The sequence below is a fragment of the Macrotis lagotis genome, chromosome 8 (genome assembly GCF_037893015.1).
Source record: "Macrotis lagotis isolate mMagLag1 chromosome 8, bilby.v1.9.chrom.fasta, whole genome shotgun sequence".
Lineage (NCBI taxonomy): Eukaryota > Metazoa > Chordata > Mammalia > Peramelemorphia > Peramelidae > Macrotis > Macrotis lagotis.
Genome location: NC_133665.1, coordinates 97,275,735 through 97,298,437, shown reverse-complemented (window position 1 = coordinate 97,298,437; position 22,703 = coordinate 97,275,735). Strand labels below are relative to the sequence as shown.

The 22,703-nt window shown below is 41.1% G+C and overlaps 1 protein-coding gene across 10 annotated transcripts in view; it reads left to right on the top strand.

Moving 5' to 3' along the window:
- Positions 1–16,029, top strand: part of LOC141495859 (6-phosphofructo-2-kinase/fructose-2,6-bisphosphatase 4) — a 73,266-nt gene extending 57,237 nt beyond the window's left edge. For 6 of the 10 annotated variants that reach the window (XM_074197676.1, XM_074197680.1, XM_074197671.1 and 3 more), the window contains exons 13-14: positions 2,045–2,109; positions 8,089–8,450. In XM_074197676.1, coding sequence (XP_074053777.1) covers positions 2,045–2,109; positions 8,089–8,148 — 125 coding nt within the window. In that variant the 3' untranslated portion in view covers positions 8,149–8,450. The other 4 variants (XM_074197672.1, XM_074197673.1, XM_074197681.1 and 1 more) reach the window with 4 other exon arrangements.
- The last annotated feature ends 6,674 nt before the right edge of the window (positions 16,030–22,703 follow it).

Here is a 22,703-nt window from a genome sequence, read left to right as displayed (position 1 = left end):
TCTTCCAACCCAGTCCCTCTGCCTAAATGTGCAGGTACTCCAAGGAATCTAGGTATTGAATCAATAAGATTGATAGTCTGAGACATTGCCTAGTAGACAAGAGATTTATCAAAGTTACTGTATATTGAAGAGGTTTTGTTTAACTTCCAGAAGAAAAGGAAAAGAAGTGATCACATCCCATTGATTCCAATACCTATCCCCTCCATTTCCAAAGATTGTGGCTTTTAAAGCAAATGGTGCTTGGGCCCTATGTCATGATTGATTATCCACGCTGACTGGGAGGGTGGGGCAGCATTTCTTTATTTTAGCTCTTCTCTAAGAGGGAGTTACACACACACACCAAATTTCTTCCTACCACATCTTGCCTTGCTCAGGGCCTGAGGAAGTACCAGCTGAAGAGAGAGAACATGGGGGGGGGGGGGGTACAGTCACTGATTTTGCATTACAATTGGAAGGGAATTAGCTAATTCTACTCAAGTCTGAGTAATGTTGAATTTGAGAAATGCAGTAGAGGAGGGAGATTGTAACATGAGCTCACAGCTGTTCTAGCTAATTCCTGGGCTCATTTTGGGGAAGTTTCCCACCATTAAAACAGTTTCAGATGTCATTCCTTTCAAGTGAATTCAGTAAGCATTTAAGAGCCTACTATGTGCAAAGCCTTGTTGGGTCAGCTTGGGGGTGGAGCGGGGGAGAATACAAAGGTAAAGTAGATGCCCTTATGGAGTTTAGGGAGTAGAATAAAGAGACTAGTTGAACAGGAAGATTTCATAAACACAGATAACTATAATACAATTAGAATATGGTTTGTTCAAATAATAAGATCTAGGGAATTCTGGGAATGTTTGGGGGTGGGAAATGACTGGGAATATCAGAAATTTCATGGAGGTGGTAGCAACTGAATTGGATGTTAAAGGAAGGCAAGAATTTCAGGAAATGGACTGGGGGCTGGGGAGTCTGTTCCAGAGGTAGACATGAATAAAGTCAGGGAGATGGAAGAGGCCAGCATGATAATGGAGGAATGAGCACAGATTATGAAAAAGAAAATAATGTAGAATAAGGCTCAAAAGGTAGATTGGAAGACATAGAATACCTTGGTTATAGAGTTTATACTTTGTTTTTTAAGCAGTGAGGTTCGAAGCAAAGCAGCCATGTGATCAGAATCTAGGAAGATTCTTCTACCAGTAATCAAGAGACAGAATCATAGAATCCTGGGAATTAGAAAGGATTTCAGAGTAGAAACACCTGGTTCAGTAGTCATAGCAGCATTTTTTTGTGGTGACCAAAAACTCCAAACAAGTTGATGCTTATGAATGTTATGAGATAAGACTATGCTATAAGAAATCATGACTATGTCAGAGAAGTGTGGAAAAATAAAAATAATTGATGCAAAGTAAATAGATTGCCCCCCCCAAAAAAAACAATATACTTGATGGCTTTAACAAAGTAAATGGAAAGAGCAACAACAAAGTCATTGAAGCCACAATCACAGGCTGTGAAATTATTCAAATCAAAGGAGTTGCTGCTAAGTAACTACAAAGGAACATGGATATGGTATGCTATTTGGAATATCAGACTTTTTAGATATGTTAATTAGTTTTACTGAATATTTTCCCCCTTTTTTAAGCTGCTTTATTATTTTGAATCTCTGAGAAAGAGTGGAAGGAGGAAAACAGTAGGAAATATGGTTGAAGCAAAAAATATATATCTATACAAAGTTATTTTTCAAAAGAAATAGAGATGTTAATGGGAGTTTGGAATTAATGATGAGTTTAATTTTGGAGGTATTGAATATGAAATGTTGGCAGGACATCTGTGTTGATGCAAGCAGTTGGAAAAACAGGATTAGAGTTCAGGGAAGTTAGAGAAGTAAATCTAAACATTTAAATAATAATTGGGAGTGATAGATCACCCATGGAGAAGCTATAAAAAAAAGTAGAGAAACAAGGACCAAGGAAAGAGCCTTAGAAGACCCTGATATGGGAGCACACACAAACAAATATCATGTTGTTGCATTCAGTTAATTTGCTTTGCCTTGTATCCACAGGTTGTAAATTGGAATCCATATTCCTGAATGTTGAAGCTGTGAACACGCACAGAGACAGACCTGAGGTAGGAGTGGGCCCCAGTAACAGTCAATAATTATCAATTGTCAACCAAGCCACAAGACTATATTAGGAACTGAGGTTATAGATTCAAAAATCAAGACGATCCCTACCCAAGAGGAGCTTATATTCTACATTGCCAGTGGTCAGTCTCCTCAGTTACTCCTCGGTTTTCCCTTGGGGTCTCTCCCACTTTCTGACCCTCAATTGATCCTTTAGTCAGGACTGGTATGAGGCAATCTCATGAATGTAGGACAATTTCCATTCAATGTCAAAACACCCTAATACGCCCGTGCCTGGCTCAAACCAGGATAATAATAGTGATCAGTATTTATATGGGGCTTCCTACGTATGAGGCCCTGTGTGAAGCACTTTACAATTATTATCACATTTGATCCTCACAACCCTGGGAGGAGGTGCTGTTGTTCTTAATCCTCTTTTACAGGTGAGGAAACTGAAGCAAAAAAGCAATTAAGTGATTTGCTGAGAGACCTGTAATAGCAAGTGTCTGAACCTGGATGTGAGCTCAAGTCTTCCTGAGTCCTGGCCACAGCCAGAGCTGAGGAATGTTTTGGTTGGTGGAGAGAGTTAAATAAAATCAGAGCGGACACTCTGCTAGCTCTTTGAGCTGTTTTTTGGGATACTGTTTGGCATCAGGGAAGTGGCTCCAAGTTCCTGGGAGTTCCTGGAGTTTGGTCTCATTTCTTAAAGCTTCTGGGAGGATTGTTCAGGCACATTGCCCTAATCTGGATCCTGGGAGAGACTAGCCATAAGACACAAGTGAAAAGTCAGTTTATGCAGGAAAGTAATTTTGGTGTGCTTTTGTTTTCAAAGTGACCCAAAAGGTCCCTCATTTTCTATCGTCTATGTTAGGTGTGTGCACAGATACAGTTGCCTTGAACCCCAGGAGCAGGCCAAATTCTCCTCCCCCTTTGATCGCTGCCCCCCTCCTTTCACTTAGCTTTGTTCTTCTTACTGGTCTGGATGCTGTCTGATACAGTTGTGCCCACTGGTTTGTTATTCTTTAAGCCAAAGGGAGAGCAAAGTGGTGCCAGAGGAGCTGGCATTCACCATCGCTCCAGATCCTGTTATTTATCACATAAATCTTTAAACTTTCATTTCTTACTGTGAACTTGCCCACCTGGACACCTTTCTTGGTTTTTCTGCAGTTGTGCATAAGGCAAATTTCTTGAAAATTGTAATAGTGCATATTCCACTAACTCTGCCTTCTAGAGTCTGGGCAGGGGAGGATGATGCCCAACTGGAAGTATGGAATATTAGTGGTATTGAAACAGCATTCTCTGGTCAGCTAACCCTAGAGCCTAGGAACATGGATCCAGCATCACCAACCCCAGGTACAGTTTCAGAGGAAGAACCTTGCCTGCACAAAAAGGGGTCTCAATCCAGGGACCCTCAGATCTCTGAGGAGGGACTTCCTGCTCAAGCACTTGAACTTACTTAGGAAGCTTTCCTTATGGATTGCTTGGGAAAGACCCTTGGACTTGTTTATAAAAGCACAGAGCATCTTCAAGATAATTCCTTCATATTAGAGAGAAGCTGGGTGTGAACTGAATGGAGGAACCCTCCATCTTGAATTAAGTGGTCCCAGGGAATCTGATCAAAAGTCAAGAAATATTCATTCACCTTACTCTTCTCCAAAAGCAGAGCTGGGTACAAGTAGTTATGAAGAAATTATTGTTGGGTGATACCAGACCTGGTGGTATTATCTAAACAAGGTTAAATAAAAAATACCACTTTAGTAGTATCCCACCCCTTCTCCCCTAACAGAGAGCCATCCCTATAACAAAGAATATTAAAAAAAAAAAATCAGGGTGGCTAGGTGGTACAGTGGATAGAGCACTGGCCCTGGAGTCAGGAGTACCTGAGCTCAAATTCGGCCTCAGACACTTAATAATTACCTAGCTGTGTGGCCTTGGGCAAGCCACTTAACCCCATTTGGCATGCAAAAACTAAAAAAAAAAAAAAAAAAATCAGTAAAATCAAGTAATACATCCAAAGAATCAGAAAGCATTAGCTCTGTTCCACACCCAAGGACCTTGCATCTTGGCAGAGGAATGAGGGGAGGTATCTTCTCATATCTCCTCTTTGGGCCATGCTTGTTCTTTTTCATTCCACAATAAACTCTTCCAGTTATTTATAGTTGTGCTTATTTTACTCAACCAACCATCTCAGCAGAGGACTGGTCAGCACTAGTTGGTCTTGGGGACAAGTTAAGGATGAGAATCAGGCTGATGTCACAGTCAACCCTGGAGACAGTTTGGAGCTGGGCAGCCCTTCCCATGCTTGGATTTCTATTTTCTAACCTTAGCTCTTTTGGTGCAGGAGGATGTTACATTGAAAAATACATGTTTTCTGCAATATTGCAATATATATTTAATTTATGATTTAGTTGTTTAAGGTTCATTAATGAGGTAGTTAGAAAGAACCTAATATAAACTGCAACTAGGATTGATCCCTTGTGAAATTTGTATTTTGGCCCAAATTTAGTACAAAATGTTCAGCATTGAAACAAAGGGGGAAAAATTTTCAGCACAAAAGAATTAATGAACTAATAATATGTAAAAAAAATTAGGTTTTTTTTTGGCAAGGTAATGGGGTTAAGTGACTTGCCCAAAGTCACACAGCTAGGCAATTATTAAGTGTCTGAGACCAGGTACTCCTGACTCCAGGGCAGGTACTAGCCATCCCAATAAGTAAAAATTGATTTTTATGAATTGATTTAAGCTTTGAAAAGGGCTTCATCTTTAGCATAGTATCCTACTGGAACTTTCCAGCAGCTCTGGGAGGTAGCTGCCATAGGCATTATTTATCTTCATTTTTCCAGTAACAAAAATATGGTATAGCAGGGCAACCAAAAGACTTGCCTAGGCTCACATAATTCATAGGTTTCTGAGCTGGAAGATGAACCTTAACTGACTCCAATACTCTAACCAATACATCACTCTGCCTCTGAGAAGTCTTTCAGATGCTCGGATCAAATTTTGTCCAGGAGACATACTGGAGCTGAATGGTTTTTCTGATGCCAGAATTTTGGAATGCTGGCAGGAAAGAAAGGAAGCAATTTTCTGAAACTGGTTTAAAAAAAACATCTTACGTATCCAACCGCTTTCAATTTGAGGCTATATCAAAACTTCTTAAGCCCCCAAATCTGTGATAGATACCCTGTGCCTTCTTACCTGTTGCCCTGAAATAGCTGTGAATGTTGGGTCTACCTCTGGGGTAGGAATTGTCACTGGAGATCATATTCTAGGCTGTGATGGTCCTTAGGTACATCATCTCCCTTATAGCAAAGGTTAAAGAAAAATGCATGTGAGTGTGGCCAGAGGAAATATTTATTACATCCTGAAGCTTCTGTCTAGGCCCTTGTGGAGAATTAGAATCTGAATTTTGCTTTAGAGGAAGTAGATTTATTTGTAACTGCTGCAGGGTCATTGTAATGGAGAAAGAAACCCTCCCTGAGGAAATGAACTTGGCTGAGGATGTCTATCTACTCTTACTTGGGCCCTGAAGACTTCAGCTTTTTCCATTGCAGTGATTTTCTGAGGCCCTTCTACAAAACAGGAATTGGGACCCCAGAATTGAGAAGGATCTCAGAAACCATCTAGACCAAAAGCTGTGAATGTGTTTCTAAAATATTTTGATAATTGTTTTCAGTAGAATTATTTTTTTTTATAAATGTGTGTTTTATTTTATGCACTTAAAAACATTATTCTCAGGAGTTCATAGATTTCAGCAGAGAGTGCCAAAGGAGCCAGACGACCCAAAAAGTTTAAGGATCCCTACTCTAAATCAGTCCATACTGGAGTAGAAATGCTATCACAGCTTCCAAGGAGGTAGTTGTCCATCCTTTGTTTGAAGATCTTCAGGGAGGGGAAGCCTACAGTGTTTTTAGGTTCTTTGAAAATTTAATTTTGTCTGTGAACACAAATTGATTTCCTCTAGCTACTAGCCTCCATTGGAAAAAAAAAAAGAGAGAGATATGCATAAGCAAACAAGACAAATTCTCATATTGACCACATGACAAAAAGTGTATGTTTCAAACATTCTTTCTCATCAGTTCTTTGGAAACTTGGCGAGCCATTAAATTGGTTAAACTATTTCTTCCTCTCCAACTTCTACCCTTTGTTGCTTCTCCTGCTCTCTGAAGCCGATTTAAGCACAATAAATCTAATCCCATTCCTGTAGGACAATTCTTCAGATATCTGAAAGCAGCTATCATTGTTTCTTTTCTCCTGCTTTCCCCTGAGATGTCTCTTCCCCTTCTCCAGATTAAAAATCCCTTTCCCTAAACTAATCCTTGTATAGCAATGTTCTCCAGCCCTCTCACTTGCCAAAATGGTGCTTGAGAAAGGTCACAACATTTCAGATACAGGCTGGCTCTGTCAAAGTGCAATGAAACCCATGCTTCATTTCCTGTAACCTAAGTTCACACTAGCTATTTTGACTTCCACATCAAGTTCATTCAGCTTGGAGCTCACTAAAAATCAAAGATCTTTTTAACACAATTTGTCGCCCAGTCATGCCACCCCATCTTGAACTTGGGAAGTTGATTTTTTGAACCTGGAGAATGACTTTCTCTGAAGATGGGAAGAGGTTGTAATACAGGATTCTGTTTTCTAAATTAGCTTGATAAGAAGGATGGAGATGGTTCCTATTCCTAGTTGGACAAGGGCTCTTTAAGTCATTGCCCTAACAGAGTAATGACTGAGGTAGCTCACTCTCAGATTCCTCTTTCTAGCTTCAACTGGAGTCCAGTGACTCTTGTCAGGGCAGGACTATATGGGCAACACCTCCGAAAATCTGGGTAGCAAAGACAGTTGAAGGAGGTGTTATTAGGAAGCCTTCTGACTATCGGCAAAAAAAAAAAAATTGCATCTTAATAGATTCTTGTGTATCAGTTGAATCTACGTCTAGGCTAACCATTCAGGCTCGGTTCTGTAGATTTTCTGTGCTTGCTACTGGATAAATCTTCCCTCATCAGAATGTGAGCTCTTTGAGGGAAAGGATAGTGTTTTTGTCTTTCTTTGCACCCCCAGCTCTTAGCACAGTGCTAGCCCTAGTTATGTGCTTAATATAAAAACTTGTTGATTGACCAGAGGGAAGAGCACAGAACTCTTTTTTTGCCCTTGTACCCTCCAGTTTTCAATAGCCAAACTCTAAGGCTGCCTTGACACAAGCCATTGGAGGAGGAAGGTTGGGTGCTTCTGGTTCTCTTGGTCATCCCAGCACCTCCAGAGTCAAGTCTATATCCGTCTCCTGAGTCCGGCCAGTTTGTTCACATCTCCATTTGCTGAGCAGCTGCTACATAGTCACTTGTGTGGTTGGCAGCTAGAGAGAAGGGGCAAACTCCAAGACTAAGATCGGTCTCCATATTGGGTGGGAGAAACTAGGGAAAAAGTCAAACAGGACAGAATTAATATTTGGGGATCTTGGATCTCACTCGGTTGTTTTGAGAACATAAACATAGCTTTGTCAAATAAGTGTAGGTCTTGTGACTTAAAGGTAGAATTGGAAAACAAAGGAACCTTTCTGTCCATTTGCACAACTCTTCAGTTTCAGTAATTGCTAAGTAAGTCACAGTTCATTCTACTAGGGACTCCAGGAGGGTAGGATCTTTTCAGACCTCTCTCTTGGAGAGGAAACCACTCAGTAGGAAGGAAGAAAAGTCTCTTTGTCCCACCTTCGGGTTATTATTTTTTTGTTGGGAGGGAGGGGAGAGAAAAGGTGGGGGGGGGATTTTTTTCCCTAAAATGTTCCAGGTTTCCCTTTCCCACAGCATTCCATCATAAAGATGACCACCTCTAAAGATCACAAATGCTAAAATTAATATTGTAAATAACTTTTTGGAAAAACTGCCAGGTTCCAGTTGTGTTGACAGAACTCTGTATTTGAGAAAATAGCTTTTTGGTGTCAGAGTAACTGTTCCTGTTGCATGATAAGTGTTCTCCTGTATTTTGTTATGCAGAATGTAGACATTTCAAGACCTCCAGAAGAAGCCCTTGTCACCGTCCCTGCTCACCAGTGAACCTGTGTCCTCATCAGTCATCAAACTTGTGGTGCAGTTTTCATCATTTTTCATAAACTCAATCATTCTATTCATTTTTAAATCAGCTCAAAAGATGTCTTCAAGAGACTTTCCTCAAGGGGCTCAGCTCCAAAGGAGCTGCCCCAGTTAGGCAGGTCCCTGTTCTGCATGATCATTAGAGTTAATCTGCCAACTCATTTCCAGAGTTTTCTAATCAGCTGATCTTTCCACTCCAGCATAAGGACTCTAATGTGCAGAAGCAGGCAGACCCGTATAGAGTATTAAACTATGCCACTGTGAAACCTCGTGTCCTCTAGATGACGGACTTGAATGTTAGCAAATTCCCTGGGTTGGCTGCCCTTGGGAGAGCCAGTGCCATTTCCTTAGACTGCCTATCTGCTGAGCTATTGGACTGGTACAATTTGCTAGTTGGCAAACTTCCCAAGCACGTCCCCATAATAACTCCTGGGGAAGGGTTGCGGGACCAGTGGGTCTATCCACCTTAGCTTGTTGCCAACAAATAGCCTTCCTGGTGGTGTTTGCCTTAAACAGCATCTTTCCACCAAGCGCCCTAACTTGGAAGGATCCATATATCCTTTCCCTTTAAGCACTTGAAATTATCATAAGCTCCTCACTCTGGAGCTGTCAGTAGCCAGACTCATCTTCCACCTTGAATCACATTGCTAAACACTGTACCCCATTCTGTGACCAGATTCCCCCACTGCTGATTTGTAGATACACTGAAATTCCCAAACCCTGTAAAGTGACAGCGATCATCACTTCCTCCTGGATTATACTCACACCAAATTTCATCTGTGAGGTTCTAAAGAGTGAATTTTTTTATTTGCTGAAATCACAGAAGCACTCATTCAAAATTGCTAATTTTGAATGATTGAATTTGGTTTTATACATATTAGGTGCTTAATATGATTGCTAAATGATCGCATGAATGAGTTAATATCATTTTATATGGAGTTCTTGTCACCTTGCTGATTTTGTGTCCTCTCTGAAATTTTTAAATGAGGTGATGGTCCCCTGTTGATCTCACACACACACACACACACACACAGACACACACACACTCTTTGGAGTTTTTATAGGGTGGCAGCAGCTATAATCATCCTGAGTCAGTTGTATATACAGAAATTCCCATGATTTTATATGTATACTTCTGAGATTAAAATGGTAGGGTGACTGCTATGGTTCCCACTTCTTGAGTGTAATCTCAAATTCACCAGGAAGATGCATGGTGACTGGAGTCACCCCTTGCTAACTATATTCTAAACTACCTTGGAGGAGAAAGAGATGTGAATGTAACTAGTGTCAGAAAAATTTCTCATGCCCCCTCAAAGTCTTTAGCTGAAGTATTTTGACATCTTCCCTGGACCAGGGTTGGAACCAGAAAGTCCCAAGCACTTTATAGAAGGGTCACGGTTGCATTTTTTTGTGTTGATGGAAGCTTAATAAAAATAATAACTCCTCCCAGTTGTCTAATGCTTTCCCGTATGTTCTCTTCTTGGAGCTTCACAGTACATTGTGAGGTCATCAGGGAAGGTGTTATTCCTGTTTTACAGATGAGGAAACTCAGGCCTATGAAGATTTATCTAAGTAATTTATCTAAGTCACACCAAGAATTCATGGGGGACCTTGAATTTGAAACCAGATCTCTTGGCTCCTAGTACAGGATACTTGAAAAATCTCTTTTATATGGATATTTCTGCTTTTCTGAAGCCTTATAGAGAAATGAAGAACAGCATACACACACACACACACACACACACACACCCATTGGTGTTGGAAATAAATTAGTCCAATAATCCAAACCAGGTTCATTGCCTGCTGTTTAGCCTTGGCTAAGCAGGCTAAGAGGTTGTTGAGAGTTGATCTTTGGCTCTTCAGCTATCCTATGAAACTCCACATATGGGCTATTGCTAGGAAAGGAGACTCTAGAAGTGGTTGTCAAGGGACATGGGACAGTATCCTTGGAACTGTATGACGGCCTGGGTGGCCTTTGGTAGTCGTCCCTCTGACACCCCTGAGGTTTAGTCCCATGTAGTACCTGCAGAATGACCCAGAGGAAAGAACCTTCCAGACAACTTCAACTGACTGAAAGTCAGGCAACCTTGATGTTTGAGAATCTTTAGGAATCAATCAGTGCTTCTGCCCCTTTTTTCCTTAGAAAACCACCTCTGGGGGTCCTGGTCCTATAGAGTCATCAGTGATGACTAGTCCCCAGCAACCTCTGGTATTTGGCTCCATCATTGGCCACTGCTTTGGGTCATGTACAGATCCATTAGTAAGAGTCCTCAACAAATGTGGCTTTTCTGCACCTGAGCCAAAGTAATGCTTCTTTGTCAGACCCCACTGGCCACTAGAGGTGACCTTGGCCTGTGCTTACCTTCCTTGTTTTCCTGTAACCATCTGTAACTGTTCTCAAGAATATTAGCATTACACGTGACCTTAGCCTTAAACTAGGAGCTGGGTCTGGCTTAGGAGGGAATCCAGAGAACCTAGGTTGGGTTCCCACCTACCAGGAGGGGGGAAAGGGCTTTTCTGCCTGGGCAGGAACCAGATGTCTTCTTACAAGGCCGTGTTTCAACTGAAAAACTACTGAAGGAAAAAAAAACCCTCTATTTTCTGTTCCCTCTACATTTTAGCCTATACTACACCCACTTTTGCAGGAGGCCTTTCCTGTTTTTATTCAAATCTAATTGTATTGTGTCTTTCCCACATGATGCATGCACTGTATCAGATTTTAATTGCAATAAATGTTCTTTGGAATCCAGTGTGTCCCAGAAAACTTCTTGCTTCTTTGGTACTCAGGCACCAGGTTCAGCCTCAGGGTGGGAGGGAGGGGGCACCCCTCCCATTTCCCCCACTGCCTGAGGTGAGCAGTTCCTTCCCAGTGTGATGGTTGAAGTCCAGGAGAGCCTTGATTTTGTGCTTTGTTCTTTTAATCTGACTGGTGTAGATGTGGCAGGCACCTGAAACATAGGCTCTCCCGAAGTGGTGTGGTCAGGGCTGTACCTTACCAAGGTGTCATGGGGTCTGGCTGTGACAGGGTGACTAGGAGTAGCAAGTCACCTGGCCCTCACCAAGATGTGACAGGGACAGCTGTATGACCCTGATTGGAGTGTGTCAGCCCCCTGAGAAGGAATGACCCTTTAATGCTTGCCTCCCCTGAAGGGAAGAGTTGATATTTTGGCTGAGATGAGAAATTCAAGGGAAGTGAAAGCAGAGACAAAGGATCAAATAGGGCGGGCTTAGGACAGACAGGATTCTGATGCCTAACTCTAAGGTACCTCTTGTTGATTGTGGGATGGGGTGGTTGCCTGGAAGAGAAACTACATTAAAAGATGAGGAAAGACCTGTTGAAAATCTATTATATGCCTGCTCCTCAGAATCATGGGAGAGGGGGAACCCAGAGAAGTCATCAGATCAAAACCCTTGCCTTTAATCATACAATGTCTATTCTTTTCCTGGTGAACTGATTCAAAACATACTTCATAGAGTTGGAAGGACCCTTGAGAGTCCTTTCTTGTCTGTAAATGAGGAAACCAAAGCTCAGAGGTAGAGGTCTCAATCTCCTTATTTTCAAGGCCATTCCACCAAGAAGCAGGAGATGGGTACTGTGTGACTTGATGAGTCTCCAGGCTTTTCAATATCCCAGGGTCAGGAAGTCTGTCGATAATAACAACAATTTCGAGATACCTCTTATACCTTCTTTTGAACCCATCGGGCTGGGTCCATAACTGATTCAGAAGTGGAGCAGGGGTGGGGGGGGCAGTCTCAACAGAGACTCTCCTAAGCCTCTCTGGCGCTGAAGAGCTTGTTTCCTTCCCAGCTCCTCCATATGACCCCAACTCCTTCCACAACCTTTTCCCTAGAATATACATTATCACCTGACAAACTCTCCAAAGCAAACCGTTCTTAAGTTTGAGCAATATTCCTTGTAGGAAGAGAGAAGGTAGATTGGGGCGAGTATAAAGACAAGCAGCTTCTGCTGAAAACAGATGAACATTCTTGAGTTGTCTCTGCTTGTCCTAGGTTTCCTCCAAGAAATCAACTGATCAGGAGTGGGCAGACTAATGCTCCTGGATCAATCCTTTATCTTCCAGAGAGGGGCCAGCCAGCAACTGCAGAAAGCTCTGATTCTTGAATCTAGTTCTTCAGTGGAATCCCAGAGTCACTGAGAGAACCACAAGCCCCTCCTGGGAGGATCAAATGCTATTTCCTTTGATTCCGAAAGGCCTTTGAAAAGGATCAATCAGCAAGCATTTATTAAGCTTTATTACTTATTAAGACAGTAAAACTGTCTGCCAGATATTGACCTAGGTGCTGAGATGGCTGTGATTCTTCTCCCCATGAAATGTGGGGACTTGCTCTGATGGAACTGGACAGATGAGACTGGGCTTGCCAGAGAGAAGCCATCTTCTCAAGCTACATTTGAACCTCGCTTCATCAGATTGCCTAAAATTCATTATTTGCTTTCCAGTTTGGGATGAAGCTAAACTAAGGGAAAGGGGAAGTGAGTGGGTGGCATCCATCCTGTCAAGACTTCAGGGAGGTTCCTTAGCCCTTACCTTTCTCCTCTCCCTCAGAACTCTCATACTCTCTACCTCTGACCACCTTCTCCAAATCCAAGACTCCCTGGGATTTAGGGTAGCCCATAGTAAAGTTTGCTCTCCTCTTCCGTTTCTTAGATTAAGGGTCCTTTGAGGACTTTGGAACACAACAGATATTCCCAAAGGTCAGCTGGGCCTAGAGTGGGCAGTGGGTCCCAGCTAAGCCAATGTTGTATTCCTGGAGCCATAGACAATGGGGGTGACTGGGAGGGCTGGGGAAGCAAAGGGAGAGTCCAATGGGGCCCTAATGGTCCTTTCTCTGTGTTTGCAGAATGTGGACATTCACCGCTCCCGGGAGGAAGCCTTGAGGACCGTTCCAAAACACCTGTAGCCTGCCTTAGGGAGGCTTGGGCCCCAGAAGAGGCCTACCCAGCCCCAACCCACCACACACTCCCTGCCATCTGCTCCCCAGCCAACCCTTGGGTAGGACTGTCTGAACCCTCAGACCAGAGGGTGTGTTCAAGGGTTCAGCTGCAAGCATGTTTCAAGTACCCCATGTGGAAGGATGCTGAGAAAAGGGCAGCTTGTGACTGTATAAACTGACCTCTCCTCTTTTCTGTGATATTTTCAACATCTCTTACTGTAAAATGCTGCTTGGAAATAGATGTTTTTTTAATTGGCTTCTGCTCTAATCAATATGGACAGTTTTGTGTCTTATGTTCCCAACTTGAGAGAGCAGAAATGGATGTTTTGAACAAGGTTCAGTAAATTCATTTGTTACATTCCCTGTGAAGCACCTCCCTGTCCATAGAGGCCCAGGATTAGAGACTAGATGTGTCTCTAGTACCCAGGGGTCATTATTTCCCCTGAGGAGGGCCCTAACCTTCTCTGACCCTGACTGGCGCTCTTGTCATATCCCTGGGTTCTGTGGGGGCAGGGATAGGACTTGGGTTGGGTCTCTGATTCAAGTGTTCCAGAGTCATAGAGGCCATACCACTGGCTTATGTTCTGAGTTAGTGAATCCAAAACTGGGTATAGGAGGGGAAAAGTTGGTGTGATACCTTTGGAAGGGGGAGAAAAAAAGTCTAAAAACTGAGCTTGAGTTCCAAATGAACTTAGTTTCTCAAGTTTTTTTGGTGGTTGGATCTTGGCAGAAGATTTGCAAATCTGAGTCATATCACAATGTCAGTGGAATATAACTGAATCCCATCCCCACAAGGACAATTTTCCCCTCAGTCATCTTGGCCATTTCAAAAATCCGTTCAACCACTTAATTCTGTACTGGTTTTTGGCAAAAAAAATCCATGACCAGAACCAAGAAGATGCTCCAGAATCACCAAGAGAAAAACAGAACTTGCAGGTTCCCTAAATTCCTTCAACCCCTCTGCTTTCTGAATTTGCTCAGTCATATCACAAAAAATAAGAACCACAAGCCAAGGCAGCTCTAGGTTCTGAAATGAAGAAAGTTTTGGATGGGCCTGCCAAGGACCAGGTTGAACAATCCTGAAACTTCTACTTTTTTTCTCTTGGTAACTAAATCACCTGCATTCTGGACCCCTGATTTTTCCAGCAAATGAGACAAAGCAAGTCTCTTGGAGCACAGATGAACTATTAGAGCAAAGTTGTTCCTCTGGAGAAGATCAGAGCAAAACAAGGGAATCGGGAGAGAGTCAGGTTTCCTGGCAGAGCCAGACCATCAAGGTAGAACTGGGCTATTGGCCAGCAGAGTCTTCAAACCCCAGTCGATCCAGACAAGGGGAAAGTGGCGTGGGCAGCAGGAAAACAGTAGAAGAGGGCTAGTCAGACAAATCATTTCACTTTGTGATAGGTCACTCAGCCCACAGGGATTCACTGCTTTCCATTTCTGTCCTCCTCACCCAGAATACCCAAACTTATATCAAATATATACTGTTTCTTCCCTGTACTTCAGGGAGTCATATAAAATAGTCTTAGTTAGAAGAAAGGAAAACTGAGGTGGGACTATGAGGAGCTCTGATGAGAACGAGGTTTGTTGGGGGAAGGGAGTCATGAAAATAGGGTCCAGATGGGAGTTGGTCCCATCTGATTTTAGGTAGTGTCTGAAGACTTTGGGGAAGTCCTATTCATTTTATGGTTCATGGTGTGTTCCCCTGTAAAATGAAAGGATCATTCTAGAATCCATCTTGAGCCTTGTCCTGACTAGAAGCCATTAATTTGGACCATGTTCAGAGTGAGTTGAGCAGAATAGTGGGTGGCCTGGAGAAGTAGTTAAAGGAACTGGGGAAGAGAAGCCTTAGGTGGCCAGAGAGGACAAATGAGAGCCCTTCAGTTATTCAGAGTTCTCTCTTGAGTGAAAGAGGCATTTGACCACTTGTCCCTAGAAGAACAGGAAGTGATGGGTCAAAGTTGCAAAGAGCCAAAGTATGACTTGTGATAAAAGGAAATTCTTCCTAACAAGTAGATTAATCCCCAAATGGAACTACCTTAGGAGATGTCAGGTTCCTCTTGGCACTTGAAATCTTCAAGCAAAAGCTTTCAGGTTATGCCTCTGTTTAACCAACATCAGATGCACTGTTGATATATATACACATAAGCAGATTTAACTATACCATTTCCTGTATTCTGGGATACTGCAAAAGATAGAGTAGTTGTTGCAGAAACCAGAATTCATAAACTTGGTGCATCAGACATTCAGCTGGTATTTCTAACCACTTATCTTTGATTGGAACTAGTAGAACCAAAATGCTAGCAGTTGGCTCTGGGTGAAGGGTTCCTTCACCTAGAGCCAGGTGTCTGCATCCAAAGTCATTTTGGCTCCTGAACCAAAAAATACAGAATATTAGAACAGGAAAAGACCACAGAGGTTATCCAGCTTAGTCTCATTTTACAGATGAGAAAACTAAAACCAAAAGATAGGATATGGTGAGCAGAAAATGATTTGCCCAAAGTCACACAGATAGTAATTGGCAGAGTTGGGATTTGAACCCAGGTCCTCTGTTTCCAAGTACAAGGCTTAATAGTGCTGTCTCTCAAAGAGTGAATCCTTGCTGGACTCCTGAAACTCTACTCTAAAAGGTTGGCTCTGCTCTGCCTCTAGCAAGGCAGCATGGCAAGGGCCAGCATCAACTTTGAGTATCAACAGCCACACTTGTGAAAGATCATCTGTTGCTAAGACCAGGTCCTTTAGGTAGAATGTAAGCTCCTTGAGGGCAGAGGTTGTTTGACTTTTGTCTTTGTATCTCCAGCACCAAGCACAATGGTTTAGCACAAATAAATGTTTATTAAATTGATGTGTGAGTTGAATTTTGTGGGAATCAGTGAGCAGGACTGTTGGCAAGGCCCCATCCCTCCCTGAGTATTGATAAAACTGGATTTTTGTCAGAATAGCCTGCTTCTCAAGAAACCATAATTGCTAAAGATGCTTACTTGTTGCTCAAAAATATTTCCAACTTCACATGGTTTTCCTTCTCATTTCAACTCTATCCAGGTTCCCTGTTTATCTTACACTTTTGAACTTTTGGCAATCTGCTGAAACCTTCTCAGACTAATTTTTTTAAATGCACAAAAAAAAATTTAAAATGAAACCAATTCTATTGAAATAGTTTCATATATATGTACATTTATATACATAGACACATATATGTGTATATTAAAAAACACAAATATAAATTTTTTTTTAGGTTTTTGCTAAGGCAAATGGGGTTAAGTGGCTTGCCCAAGGCCACACAGCTAGGTAATTATTAAGTGTCTGAGACCGGATTTGAACCCAGGTACTCCTGACTCCAGGGCTGGTGCTTTGGCCGGTGCTTTATCCACTGCGCCACCTAGCCACCTATACATATGTATATAAATATATATATATACACACATAGAGGTTGTTGCCTTGGGAAAATTAGAGACTATGCAAACTAATTTGTAACACTGGCTACAGGCAGCCAAAGTTGCCCATAAATGGGAAGAGATGTACATCCCTGGCAGTATCTGTGAATTCCAGGTCCAGTGTGATTCATGTTTGGCCACTGAACCCAGATGGCTCCAGAGGAGAAAGTGAGACTGGTGACTTTGCACTCACTCAAATCCATGTGGCTTGTCATGATCTTCTTTGAGATCAATTGAAAAACATCATTAGCTGCAGTAGCGGCAGAAGTTTACTATTCCTTGGGGTGGCTCGGTGGCGCAGTGGATAGAGCACCGGCCCTGGAGTCAGAGGTACCTGGGTTCAAATCCGGTCTCAGACACTTAATAATTACCTAGCTGTGTGGCCTTGAGCAAGCCATTTAACCCCGTTTGCCTTACAAAAAAAAAAAGTTTACTATTCCAAATTTGTATACAGACATTATTCTTTAGGTAACCAAAAACCTGAGCTGTCAGTTCTTGTTCCACCCCAAATCATTTAGGTATTTGATTAGGATTAGATTTATCAGTTCACATCTCTCCCATTTTTTTATAGGTCCTTGTTTTGATAGGCCCACTTCCCTAAATTGAATCACCTTTTATTAATTAATAGAAATAAATGGGACAGCTAGGTGGCGGCAGTGGATAGAGTTCTAAGCCTACAGTCAAGAAGACTATGACCTCAGACATTCTCTAGCCATGACCCTGGGCAAGTCACTTAACCATGTTTATCTTAGTCTCTTCATCTGGAAAATGAGGAGAAGGAAATAGCAAGCCACTCTAGTATCTTTGCCAAGAAAACCCCAAAATGGGATCCCAGGGAGTTGGACAGACTGAATAACAATAATAAGGATTTTGGTAGTTTAAGGGGAATCAAAATCACAAATGAACATGGTCACTCAACCCTACGAATGGATCCCTTAAGACTATTGTCTTAGAAAACCACATATCAGTATTATCTATATGCTTTATGATTTTTAATACATATTTCCTAATTACATTTTAGTCTGGTTTGAGCCATACTTGGGCCCATCTTTGACATCTCTGGTTTAAGAGATCTGGGACCTGAAGTGAGAAAAGAGGAGTGCTTCCAGCAATGATAGGTAACATTCACTTAGTACTTTTGGATTTAACATGTCCTTTTTATTTTTTCAGTTGAGCCTCACAACAACTTGGGAAGGTTCTATTCTCCCCATTTTACAGAAGTCACTTGCTCAGATCACACAGCTGTAAGCATTAGAAAAAGAATTTAGTCCAGCTTTTCCTAACTATGAAATCCAGGTCTCCATCTATGGCATCATGCTGCCCCAGAAGATGAGGGGATACCTTGGAGATTAGGTTATGGACCTAAGAAAGGAAGATGGATGTACTCTCTCATATCCTGGAGCTGATGGAAACCACTGCTTTCCCAGCAAACTACAACCTGGAGTTTCAAGTAGACATTCAAGGAACAGGGATGGAGTCTGGACTCGGCGTTCTGGTTTCTTCAGTTAAATATATAGGTGAGAGTCATGGTTAGGATGCCTTCTGGTGAAGCAGTCATGGGCTGGTTCTCAGTTTGCAGAACATTTTCCCATAACTTGGTTCTGTTCCCAACTTCAGACCTTATCTCCTTAACTCTAAATGAACCAATCTTCTGGATAGGTTGGTCTTCAGTTAACAAATATTTATTAAATGATTTCTATGAGCTGGGCACTGTGCTAACTATGAGGAAAACGAAGAAAGGTAAAAACATTATTTGTCCTTAAGGAGCTTACAATCTAATGGGGTAAGCAACATGCAAAAAAATTGATATAAAGGTTATATATAAAAAGTATTACAATAGCATGGAGGGAGGGGCCAGGATGGGGACTAGGAAAGGCCTCTTGTAGTAAGTGGGATTTGATTTGAGTCTTTTTTTTTTTTTTAGGTTTTTGCAAGGCAAATGGTTAAGTGGCTTGCCCATGGCCACACAGCTAGGTAATTATTAAGTGTCTGAGACCGGATTTGAACCCAGGTACTCCTGATTCCAGGGCCTGTGCTCTATCCACTGCATCACCTAGCCACCCCTTGATTTGAGTCTTGAAGGAAGCCAGGGAAACTAGGATATGGAGGTGAGGAAGTTCAGTCATGCGGAGTCTGGAATGGACAGTGAAAAGGCACTGAGAGAGAGAATGGAATATTATGCATGAGGAAGAGGGGAGTTTAGTGTAAGACAGGAAAGAAAGAAAGGGACCAGCTTGCAAAGGGGATTCCAAACCAAGCAGGGAATCTTAGATTTGATCCCAAAGGGAATGGGGATCCACTGGAATTTATGGAGTAGGACAGTGATATTGTCAGACTTCAACTTTAGGAAATTTACTTTAGCAACTTAATGAAAGATGGATTGAAGTGAGGACAGAGTGGCAGAGAGATCAATAAGAAGCCTATTATAATGGTTCTGGTATAAAGCTATTTGGGTCTGAGCTAGGGTTGGTGGCTTTTTGAGGAGAGAGAAGGGGATTTTATATATAAATACTATATATTTATTAGACATGATATGCTTTATATATATTAAACACACACATACACACATGAGATATTGTAAAATTCTAAATTACAAGACATATTAATGGATAGATTTAATAAGAGTAATTCAATATGGTACCTACCAAGTTTTTAAGTTTGAGTAACTGCTGAGGTTGGTGGTTCCCTCTACAGGAATAGAGAAGTTGGGAAGAGGGGAGAATTTTGGGGAAAGAAATTATAAGAGCTATCTTTGTTGTGGTGCATTTGAGATGTTTATAGGATATAGTTTGAGACCTCTAGTAATGTAAGACTGAAAATCATATCTGGATACATAGACCTGTAAATGTCTTTCAAACAAGATGGTAATCAAATCTGTGGGAACTGATAAAATCTCAAAAGAAATAGAAAGGGAAAAGAGAAGACAACCAGGACAGTTTTGGAGACACCTACAGTTGATGGATGTAACCTGACTGGAGAGTCAACAAAGACAACTGAAAAGTTGTATGTGCTTTTTTTTCCCCCCATCTCTAGTATGAGGCTTTGTGCTTGGGTCTTCAAAGGTTTGGGTTTGGGGGTGGGGTGGAAATTGCTCTGGCTTAAGATTTGTTTATTCTGTTTTGACTATTAATCACCTTCTAGACTCTGGCAAGTGCAGTTCTTTTCCCCATCCCAGCATTGCCACTCTATGATCTGTACTCAGATATGGTTGGTGATTGAGCCTGTTTTTATAGTCAGTGTTGGTGTTGTGGGTGTGTATGAAAATGGCCCACATCCTCTTGGCTCAAGCAACATGCTACTAGCCCAAAGAAGCTCACCTTTCCCCAGGATGATTCATAGATCACTGTCATGTGAAAACCTGGGACTTCGGACACTAAAACACAGGCTTAATGATGTGGAAAAACATTGAGGGCATTCAAGGAATGGCTCTGATTTACTCTATCAATCACCTCCTCCCTCCCTCTGCCATCTCCTTATATTTCTAAGTTTTAATATTTTCTAGAGATCATATACTTGTTTTCCCAGCAGTTTTTATCAAAGCTAGAGTTTTTATTCCAATAGCTGGACTCTTTGGATTTATCTCTCACACTGATGTAACTTGTAATCTACTGCATTTTCTCTACCTCACATTAGGGCCTCCCCAGTTTTGACTGAACCCTCTGTATTTGGTTATAACCTTGTGTTTGCCCCCTACTTGTTTCCTCTTAAGCTGTTGGTGAAATGAGTAAGAGTTGGGTTTTTTTTTCCTTTCACTTCAGTCAATCAACAAGATTTTATTTAGTTTCTACTATGTGCTAAGACCTATTCTTGGTCTATAAAGATAAAAATGAACCAGTCCCTTCAAGGAGCTTACATTCTATCAGAATTTACTTACTCATAAGCAATTTGTTGGAGTTATGGGGTGAGCACAGTGAGCAGAAAAGGTCTCATAAAGTAGGTAATAATAATAAAGCTGGTTGCTTGTTTCTTGTCCTTCATTATCAAAAACCAAAATGTTTTCGTTAGGTTAGAGACAAGTTACAGTGTGGCTGACTGGCTGAACTCACTGATAAAGGTGGGCCATGCTGGGCATCCTGTGCCAGTGTCTCCCATGCTATACAATCAATTCCTTTTTTTATAAAGATTTTATTTGAGTTTTACAATTTTCCCCCTAATCTTACTCCCTCCCTCCACCCCCAACAGAAGGCAATTTGCCAATTTTTACATTGTTTCCATGGTATACACTGATCCAAATTGAATATGATGAGAGAGAAATCATATCTTTAAGGAAGAAACAAAGTATAAGATATAGCAAGATCAGACAATAAGATATCAGGTTTTTTCCTAAATTAGAGGAAATAGTCCTTGGACTTTGTTCAACTCCATGGTTCTTTCTCTGGATACAGATGGTATTCTCCATTGCAGAAGTCCCAAATCATCCCTGATTGCTGCAGTGATGGAACAAGCAAGTCCATCAAAGTTGATCATCACCTCCATGTTTCTATTAGGGTGTACAGTGTTTTTCTGGTTCTGCTCATCTCACTCAGCATCAGTTCATGCAAATCCCTCCAGGTTTCCCTGAATTCCCATTCCCTCCTGGTTTCTTATAGAACAATAGTGTTCCATGACATACATATACCACAGTTTGCTAAGTCATTCCCCAATTGAAGACATTTACTTGATTTCCAATTCTTTGATACCACAAACAGGGCTGCTATGAATATTTTTATACAAGTGATGTTTTTACCCTTTTTCATCATCTCTTCAGAGTAGAGACCCAGTAGTGGTATTGCTGGATCAAAGGGTATGCACATTTTTGTTGCCCTTTGGGAGTAGTTCCAAATTTCTCTCCAGAAAGGTTAGATGAGTTCACAGATCCATTAACAATGTAATAGTGTCCCAGATCTCCCACATCCCTTCCACCAATGATCATTATCCTTTCTGGTCATATTGGCCAGTCTGAGAGGTGTGAGCTGGTACTTCAGAGAAGCTTTAATTTGCATTTCTCTAATAAGTAATGATTTAGAGCAATTTTTCATATGGCTATGGATTGCTTTGATTTCATCTGTAAATTGCCTTTGCATATCCTTTGACCATTATCAATTGAGGAATGGCTTGTTTTTTTTTTAAATTTGATTAAGTTCTCTGTATATTTTAGAAATGAGTTCTTTGTCAGAATCATTAGCTGTAAAGATTGTTTCCCAGTTTACTACATTTCTTTTGATCTTGGTTACAGTGGTTTTGTCTGTGCAAAAGCTTTTTAATTTAATGTAATCAAAATCATATGTTTTTAGTGATGTTCTCCATCTCTTCCTTAGTCATAAACTGCTTCCCTTTCCATAGATCTGACAGGTAAACTAGTCCTTGATCTTCTAGTTTGTTTATAGTATTGTTTTTTATGTCTAAATCCTGTGACCATTTGGATCTTATCTTGGTATAGGGTATGAGTAGTTGGTCTAATCTAAGTTTCTTCCATACTGACTTCCAATTTTCCCAGCAGTTTTTATCAAAGCTAGAGTTTTTATTCCAGTAGCTGGACTCTTTGGATTTATCAAACATCAGATTACTATAATCATCCCCTGCTTTTGCACCTAGTCTATTCCACTAGTCCACCAGTTTTGATGACTGATGCTTTAGAATATAATTTTAGATCAGGTAGGGCTAAGCCACCTTCTTTTGCACTTTTTTCATTAAATCCCTGGAAATTCTTGACTTTTTATTTCCCCATGTGAATTTACTTACAACTTTTTCTAATTCATTAAAGTAATTTTTTGGAATTTTGATTGGTAGAGCACTAAACAGGTAGTTTGGTTTTGGTAGAATGGTCATTTTTATTATATTAGCTCGACCTATCAATGAGCAGTTGATGTTTGCCCAGTTATTTAAACTGATTTAATTTGTGTGAGAAGTGTTTTATAATTGTTTTCAAAAAGCTGCCTTAGCAAATAGACTCCCAGGTATTTTATATTGTCTGAGGTTACTTTGAATGGAATTTCTCTTTCTAGCTCTTCCTGCTGTTTCTTGCTAGTCATATATGGAAAAGTTGAGGATTTATGAGGGTTTATTTTATATCCCGCAACTTTGCTAAAATTACTAATTGTTTCCAGTAGTTTTTTTTTGGATGATTTCTTGGGATTCTCTAGATATAACATC